Below are 9,732 nucleotides of genomic sequence, written 5' to 3'. Positions count from 1 at the left end.
CTCTATATCTTGACTGGGTGTTTGTCATTTGAGTGTATTCATTTTTCAAAACTCACCAAACCCTACATTTAAATTGGGAACATTTTAGGGTATGTAAATGGAATCTCTGTAAGTTTAGTTTTCAATGTAAAAAATATGTTAATAAAAATAAGCCTAGTCGAATCTCTTTTAATTCAAAGTCCAAACATAATTTTTGAACCACATAGTCTTACAAATCTAAAGACCAAAAAAAAAAAAAAAAAGGCACAGGAAAATAGGAAAATGTTTTAAGTGGAAAATTTCTAAAAGTTGAAGAAATATTTGATGAATTTTGTAAAATGTTTTACCCCTACTAATATGTAATCAAAGATATAAAGAGAGGCAAATGACACTTTTATCTTTCATCTTGATCAAAACTGAAAGGTTAAAAAACCCATCATATATACATCATAGAGAAATTGACCTGTCCACAGATAATTAGTAAAAGTGTACATTTATATCATCTTTGTAGAGGTTGTTTGCCAACACGATGAATACAGAAATTTGAAATGCAAATAGATTTTTACCCCGCAATTCCATTTTGTGAATAATCTTAAGAAGAAGATTAACAGTTGCTCCAAGGACGATTTCATTTTTTTGCATGTTTACAATTCCCAAACTCTGGTAACTTTATAACCTCAAATAAAATGGCATTTATAACACTATTATAAAGCTCCTGCATCTATTTGCAAAGATTGAGATCAGATCATACATAGCTGTTTTCTGGGAGCAAATCAGAATCCACTTGAGGTATTTAAAGTAATGAAAGGTTTGATAGACGAATTAGAGACGAATATCTGTTGAAGCCTGGAAGAGGGAATGTCAGAAGGGTTGTCCTTGACTTTCAGCATTTAAAAAGATTATAGGGAGGCCTGACCTATGTTTTTCACTGATGGAGCCCTAGAGAGTGATTCTCAGGAAATCTAAATGCCAAGGACAAAAGCCTGAATCTACCATCTGCTGGCATAACATGTTCTCACAAAACACTGACTTTCCTTCTCTCTCATTATCTATAAAGCTCTAAATATATCTAAATATATCTAAAATTCTTCTGCCAAGTGAAGGGTTTCAGGGCAACCTCCCCCTTCCCTCCACTCCCCCTGAATGTACTGCTTCAGCATGTGAGTTATTTTGAACTGAAACCATTGGAGACCCTTACCCACACAGAAGAATCTAAACTGGTGATTCTCCAAGTAAGTGTTATTAACAGATAAATTTGATCTGAGTGGAGCATCTACATGGTGAAGAAACATCTAATTACTGAACATCTGCTCTTTTTATTTCTCTGTTACGTGCATTCCTTTCCTCTGAAATCCCAGACCCCTACTCCTTCTCCTTAGTTTGCAATGACAGACAGACCTCATTTTGCATAACTGTCTTTGGAATTTCTATGTCTATGTGGATTTTCCATGTGTACACCTATTAATTTTAATTGATTTTCTCCTGTTAATCTGTCTCATGTCAATTCCTTTGTCCCGTTAGAAGGACCTTTGAGGGTACAGGGATTCTTGCTTCTAGATATAAGAAATCTGGACAGATTCTAGGATTTTTAGGATATCTGTCCTTCTAAATGAGTACAGTAAAGAGAACCTTAGAATTATAGTATGATATGAAGTATCAACAAAATATAACCAGCCCAATTTTCCCTTTTGAATATTCAACATTCACATATAACCTTCTTTTCATGTTTCCATTTCCAAACAGTAGTAATAAATATGATGCAAGTATACCTCACACAGAGTGTCCACATTGATCTTCAAAAATGGGAGACACAATGCCACAGGTTAAGTATTCCTTGATGGCCTTGTTTTAAAGATTGAATTATGATGTTTATCACCAGCAACACATCTTATATATAATAGTATATTAAGCAAAGTGGGGTATGGTTAACATTTACAAATATTTACATAATTAAACAAGCAAAAAATAAAACACAGCTACTGTAACACTCATTTCTGGAACTCATCACAAGTCATTATTATTTCTGATTTTTTTCTTTCACCTATTGAACATTCTTTTGAACATTTCCAAAGGATCTAGCCATTGTGACTTTGCCTAATTTAAGTTGTTTCAATCAAAATTTGTATATGATGTAAAAAAAGATGCCCTACTATTTCCCTTACATTCCAGATATACTTTTCTGCCCTAGTAATATAGTAGCAACCTTATTATTCCTTAAAAAATAGTACCCACAAGGGAAGACAGCAAGAGAGAAAGGAAGAAAGAAACAAACCACAAAACAATCAGAAAACTATGAACAAAATGGCAAGAGCAAGTCCTTCATTAGGCGCTTTAAACGTCAATGAAGTAAATCCTCCAAATAGAGACAGAATGACTGAATAAGTAAAAATACAAAATCCAACAATATACTGCCTACAAAAGACTTGCTTTACCTTTTTAGGACACATGCAAGCTAAAAGTGAGGGATGGAAAAAGATATTCCATGAAAATAGTAACTAAAAAAAGAACAGGGTGGCTCTCTTCATATCAGACAAGATACATTGAAGTCAAAACTGTTACAAGAGACATAAAGGTCATTATATAATGATAAAAGTGTCAATTTAATAGGAAGATATCAATTATGAATATATATTCATCCTACATCAAAGTGCCTACATACATAAAACAAAATTGACAGCTCTGATGGGAAAAAGAGATAGCAATAAAATAATAGGAGGAGACTTCAGTGTGTCACCTTCCATAAAAGGATTATTCAGACCAGTAATTTGGTCAAGAAACAGAAGAATGGAGCAATAGTATAGAAGAACAAATGTATCTAACAGATATAGACAGAACTCCCTGCCCAATTGCAGAAGAATGTGCTTTCTTTTCAAGTGCACACAGAACATCATCCAGGATAGATCATGTGTTAGGACACAAAACAAGACTCAACAAATTCAAGATCAACATCATTCCAACTGTCTTTTCTGTCTACAGTGGAATGAAATCAGAAGTCACTAACAGCAAGAACATGGGAAAAAATCTCAAATATGTGAAAACTAAACAAGTATACCCTTGACAATCATTGGGTCAAAGAGGAATTTAAAAGGGCATTTAAAGAATATCTTGAGACAAACAAAAATAAAAACACAACATACTAAGGTGTATAGGATGCAGCAAAAGCAGAATTAAGAGGAAAGTTTATAGCCATAAATGCCTACAGAAGAACAGAGCTCAAATAAACAAACTGACATTATACTTTTAGGAAGAAGAAGAAAGAGAACAAACTGAGCCCTAACTTAGCATAAGAAGTGAAGTAGTGATGATTGGAGATTAAATATACCAAAAAGATACTAGAAAACCAGTGTAAAAGAATGGTCAACAAAACCAAGTCCACTCTTTTTGAGAATGAAAATAAAAACAAAATTGACAAAACTTTGACCAGACTAATTGAAATGAAAGAAAAGAGACTCAATAAAATTTAAAGATGAAAGAAGAGACACGTACAGTGTATGCCCGAGAATCAGATGCGATGATAAGGGGCTATTATGAACAATTGTGCTACTACAAATTGGATAAATTCCTAAACATGTATAATCTAGCAAACTTGCATCAAGAAGAAACAGAATGCTTGAAAAGTCCAATTACAAATAAGGAAATTGATCTGTAGTTAAAAATTCCCCAGCAAGGAAAAGTCCAGGACCAGATGATATCACAGGTGAATTCTGCCAAACGTGTGATGGTGAATTAATGCAAATCCTTTTATATTCTTCCAAAAAATAGAAGAGGGAACAATTTCAAACTCTTATGGGAATAATATTACACATTACCAAAAGGTAATTACACCAAAGATAAAGAGAGCTCAGAAATGTCATGGGCCAGTGTTCTGATAAACACAGATGCAGAAGTCCTTAGCAAAATACAGGGCAACTGAATACAAGGACCATTAAAATTATTAGACATTATGATCAAGTGAAACTTACACTTGAGCTGCAGAAAGTTCAAAGTATACACATCAATCAGTGTGATTGACCACACTAACAAAAGGAGAGAAAAAACATTATCAAGACAAAAATGCCAAAAACGCATTTGACAAAGTCCAACATCCATTCATGATTAAAACTCTTAACAAATTGAGTATTGCGGGAATTTACTTGGACACAGTAAATGCCATATATGAAAATCCCACAACTAAATTATATTATCAATGGATGAATAAGTGAGGAATATGTAGGTATGTGTACATATATGTGCATTGAAGGAGCCCGTTTCCCAGCACCAGTCACTAAATAATCACTAAGGAAGTGTGAGTTCACCTCTGTCAAAGCTCAAGATCCAACTACGTACACACAAATTCCTGGGCTCTCTCTCTGTCTCTCCAAATTATTTGTTTTTTTTCCGTTTCCACAGCTCTGTTTATTTCTAAGGCTTCTTACTCCTGGGAAGAGTGCACATAAGGAGTTATTACCTGTCATTTTCCAAAAGTGTCTTAATCTTCCATGTATCCTTTAGAACTTTGATTGTCAGTCTACCTTCACAAATCATGCTGGGATTTTGGCTGGAATTAGACTCACTTTGGATTCACTTGCTTGAAAGTGAAAACCTGTTTGTTTAGTCACTCTAGTAAAAAACATTTGTAGACAACAAGCAACTTAATGATAGAACTCAACACACTGAAGATATGTGTTAGAAAGTTAGGTTTTGGCAGAATATCTCATTGCCCCTAATTAGAATATCTAAGGACAAGAACCTCAGAAGAGGAGAAGGAGAAAAAATTAGTTGGGGAGAGGGAGGGAGGCAAACCATGAGAGATTCTTGAATATTGAGAACAAACTGAGGGCTGATGGGGGAGAGACAGGGGGTGATGGTCATGGAGGAGGACACTAGTGGGGATGAGCACTGGGTGTTATATGGAAACCAACTGGACAATAAAGTATAAAAGAAAAAAAGGACCTTAGAAGATGACTTTGTAATTAAGTCCTATTTTGACTCTTATAAACACTGTGGTTGAAAATCAACATTATATACTGTTATTCCTCACATATGATACTATTTTTCCTGACCTAAATTCAATGACACATTTCCACATGGCCTCTGCAATACAGGTTTTATTGTGGGTTTCTCCTTCACAATCCGCCACAGATGAACTGAACTTCCAATGCAGACACGGGCTAATTATGCTCATGGCTCCTTCTCCCCAGGTTCCTCAGCAAAGGCTACCTTTATGAAATCAGTGACATTAATTTTCGAAAATACGCTTGATGTTCTAATTAACCCCAAGACAATGTTTCCAATAGCAAATCTAGCCTCAGGAGTCCAAGGACCACAGTACATGTTTCTAATAACCACACGTTATGCTCGTCACCAGAACATGTACAGACAGTGACCTTGGCTGGAGAGGTCGAGGGTCCTGACGCATGGCAGAGGCTTCCTATACCGATGGAGATAAGAGCTTCTACTTCAGGGCAGATTCACTCTCTTTCTTCAGGTTCTAATCTTTGGTTTAGAATTTAGTTGATTCTCAAGGGATCCCAAATACAGACTAGCTCCTTCTGTCTGAAATGAAAGGAAAAGAGCAATGTAGGGACTGACTGAGCAGCGGGAATATTGATGTAGTCTGGGCTTTTCAGTGCATGAACCTGAGTGAGGAGCAGTGCTTGTGCATGTCAGCCCCAACCCAGACAAAGGACATCAGTGACGGCGGTTCCTGCAAGTGGCAGGGCTGAGAAGAACAATCAGGGGCTACTTTTAACTGGAGGTCCTAAGAGTGATTCTATATGGTCGGTAAAGTTCTCTGAATTTTCTGAATGATCAGACTGGGTCAGTTTTGTTCCTAGCTAGATTTTCTTTTCCTTTCTTTTCGATTGGTGAAAGGGATCCAGAAAGATCTTTGAATGGACCTAGGATAAGGATAAGTAATGAGCATGAATTTGTATTTGCTTCAGTGTCTTGGAATAGACAGAAATCCAACAGATGTTGGGTCCCCACTTCTCTCTCTGCTGTGTACTCATGGACCACTGTTGTTGGCTACATTTGAGAGCTGATGCCTAGTCTCTCTTTTAGTGAAGATAAATCTTACTTATGTACTATCTGATTCTGCCTTCATAGTTTCTCTCCATTTACTGATTGAAGCTTTTTTAAAAATAAATATCTGAGTATCCCAAATGTTTTGCATCTCACAAATGCACAGAATTGTCCTCTTTTTTGAAGTACCCAGTACCCTTATGTGTCGAGTCACTATTTAAATCCAGGTTCCATAATATCCCAAGGATAACATCTAAGGAGTTAGAAAAATAAGGTATGCAAGTGTCATAATCTGACTTCCTCCCATTAGTTCTAGAATATCAGGGCACTTTAGGGATCCTCATTCAGAGAACCTTGGGCTCCCTAGGTGGAAAAGACTCTTAGGAATCAGTATTCCACTCCCACCCTAAGTCAAAACTCCTTCTGAGAGATCCTGTCCAAGGAATCACAGTTCATTACAGTTATTGCTTACCTCAGCCTCTTTCATTTTAAAGTAAAGAGACCAAATACCCAAATGAAGTGCCTTGCCCAAGTTGTGCAAAGCTAGACCTAACATATAGGTCTTCTCACACCAGATGGAGGGATCTTTTACCTTAATTTTGTAGCATATGGCTATTTGGCTGGAAGACATTTTTAATATTTCTGCCTTTATATCTTTCCATCCATCTAGACCTAACACATTGTGGTGGTCTCTGATGTTTTCTTGGGCAGACAAGGACTGCTTTCTCTGAGTTTCCAGACACCACCAAAAGGGCATATATTCTGATCACCCAACTCATTTAGATGGTGTGGTTATATTCATAGTATGTAAACAAATCCACTTGACCAAAATAAGCAGTTCTCATGGGTCTGAGGGACAAAGAACCCAAAATATTATTTTGGTATTGAGTAGATACCAAAAATTATTTTGTTATTTGCAAGTGGGTAGATTATTTGGTATTGGGGATTGGGTATTTGGTATTGAACATTTTGGTATTGGGTACCCTTGCACATTCAAGAAAATTCAAGCTTCCAGAATTCCACATAACCATATCAGTGGAGTGAGGGTATAGTGGGAATTTGGCGTGGGTTAGGTGAAAGGGATCCAGAAAGATCTTTGAATGGACCTAGGATAAGGATAAGTAATGAGCATGAATTTGTATTTGCTTCAGTGTCTTGGAATAGACAGAAATCCATTTGTCCTGGTGACGGTGTCACATATGGATATTGTCTCATTGTTTTGTTTTTCTTAGTATAGAAAACATACAGCTATTATATACTTATGTATATGGCTGGGATAGACATCGTATATACATATTTCATATTTTATTTAACAGAAACAACTTCATAATTACAGAATGAAAAATTCCCATTATTGGTTAAAGAATTTTAAAACCAGCATGTGTGAAAATCCTAATACTAACTTCAAATAAGGAATGATTATATTTATTTAACTTTTGAACCAGATTCTATCATGCAAGAAAGAACAAAAATGTGTTATCTCTAAATTCTGGGGGTATATTCAATGGGTTTCAGAAATTTCCCATCATTTACCTTAATATCTAGAAATCTGAGGTTTGCTATTGGTTAGAGGAATGTAAACATAAAAAAATTCTGGGAGCAGATGGAAATAATTCCTCAACAATGAAAGATCTTAAAATATATAAATACACTGAAAAGAATGTAAATAGACATTGGATGCAGCCAAGAAATGAAAGCTGGGTGATTTTGATTCCAGAGAACACTTTCTTCACTCACTAGACTTGGACCGTTGGGAAATACACCCAATAAAAATTATGTGTATAAACCCTAAAAATACCTTAGAAATGATCCTCTCTAGTATTTTGAAGACTATGTTTAGTAGGCAAATAGTCAAAGGAATCTTGTTGATAATAATTGATAAAAGACATAAAGTCTGTGATTTAGGGTGGGGCACTGAACCTGGAAAACTGACCAATTGTCCCGTTCTTTCTCAGGCTCTGTGATGAGCTCTGAGCCATTTTTGGAAAACTCAGTTCTTGAGCTTCTCTGAGGCATAGAAAGTGGGAAAAGGAATGTGAGCTAAAAATGCCACAAAGGTAATGAATCTCTTTCTAGCCCCCTGCTGACTCTTCTCTTCCTAGGAAAGGAGACATTCTTCTTTAAACCAGTGCTGTCTTCTCTTCCACCCTTGGCTCAGGGCTCCAGTGTAGAGCTTCCAATAAAGTCCCTAATTGCTGGTTTGGACAGTCTGTCAGAAATAAGACTAATGGTGTTTCTTTCCTTATTGTTTTGGGTCCTGCCATAAGATTGTGTGATGAATAATCGACATCGATATACAGTGTGCTTACCATGTATCGCAGCATATAATAAGTCATCAACAAACACAATTCCCCTCAGACAATTGCTGGACATCATCTAATTCTTCCTCTCACTTCCCATTTTATGGTTAGATAAACTGAGGTTCGTATGCTGAGCCAAACAGCACTCATTCCTTCATTCCTAGTTCAGATGCCTGAAGTTAAACACAGTTTGTGTTTGTGGAGAGCTAGTTTCTTTGGGCTTGTAGAGAGCAAGACAAACACGATAATCCCTAGTAAGACACAAAGGGAAAGAGACAGTCCCTTAATCCTGGCTAGAGAGATAACAGGGTCTTAGTCTTAAAGAACACCTCCTAATTGACCATCAGTTCTTCTGTTGTATATTTAGCCTTAATTCTTTTCTTAGCAGACCTTTCTGAGGAGGAAGGCCGTTCTTGTCGCCTGCAGATTTTGTGCTGAGTTTTCCATACATTTCCGGGGTCCTGGCCTCCATCACTGTCCTTGACTCTCCCTTCTGGATGTGCTACCCATGGAGCGAGGCAATGAGACCCTGGTGAGGGAGTTCATCTTCCTCGGCTTCTCTTCTCTGGCCGGGCTGCAGCGGCTGCTCTTTGTTGTCTTCCTGCCCCTCTACCTCTTCACTCTGGGCACCAATGCCATCATCATCTCCACCATCGTGCTAGACAGAGCCCTTCACACCCCCATGTACTTCTTCCTTGCCGTCCTCTCCTGCTCTGAGACCTGCTACACCTTCGTCATTGTACCCAAGATGCTGGTTGACTTGCTGGCCCAGAAGAAGACCATCTCCTTCCTGGGCTGTGCCATCCAGATGTTCACCTTCCTCTTCCTCGGCTGCTCTCACTCCTTCCTGCTGGCAGCCATGGGGTATGACCGCTACGTGGCCATCTGTAACCCTCTGCGCTACACGGAGCTCATGGGCCCCAGGGTGTGTGTGGGACTCGTGGCTGCTGCCTGTGCCTGTGGCTTCACTGTTGCACAGATTGTCACCTCCCTGGTATTCCACCTGCCCTTCCGCTCCTCCAACCAGCTCCACCACTTCTTCTGTGACATCGCCCCTGTCCTCAAGGTGGCATCTCATCACTCACGTCTCAGTCAGTTGGTCATATTCATGATTGGGGTGTTTGTCTTGGTCATCCCTCTGCTACTTATCCTGATCTCCTACATTCGTATCATTTTGGCCGTTTTGAAGATCCCATCATCCACTGGCAGGTACAAGGCCTTCTCCACCTGTGCCTCCCATCTGATTGTGGTGACCGTTCATTATGGCTGTGCCTCTTTCATCTACTTAAGGCCCAAGTCCAACTACTCCTCAAGTCAAGACACCCTCATATCTGTGTCCTACACCATCCTGACCCCATTGTTCAATCCAATGATTTATAGTCTGAGAAATCAGGAGTTCAAGTCAGCCCTTCGAAGGGTAATGATCCAGACTTCATATCCTCTTAACTAA

The 9,732-nt window shown here is 38.1% G+C and overlaps 1 protein-coding gene across 1 annotated transcript; it reads left to right on the top strand.

Annotated features, from left to right (window-relative positions):
• Positions 1-8,790: 8,790 nt before the first annotated feature.
• Positions 8,791-9,732, top strand: LOC115286878 (olfactory receptor 10K1). The gene has a single exon (XM_029933209.1). The coding sequence runs from the start codon at positions 8,791-8,793 to the stop codon at positions 9,730-9,732; it is 942 nt and encodes a 313-aa protein (XP_029789069.1).

Source organism: Suricata suricatta, chromosome 3 (genome assembly GCF_006229205.1).
Source record: "Suricata suricatta isolate VVHF042 chromosome 3, meerkat_22Aug2017_6uvM2_HiC, whole genome shotgun sequence".
Lineage (NCBI taxonomy): Eukaryota > Metazoa > Chordata > Mammalia > Carnivora > Herpestidae > Suricata > Suricata suricatta.
Note: the sequence above shows the minus strand (reverse complement) of the source record. Positions and strands in the feature narration are given on the sequence as shown.

Coding starts and splice junctions, on each gene's coding strand:
- LOC115286878 (XM_029933209.1), top strand. CDS start 8,791: ATGGAGCGAGGCAATGAGACCCTGGTGAGGGAGTTCATCTTCCTCGGC.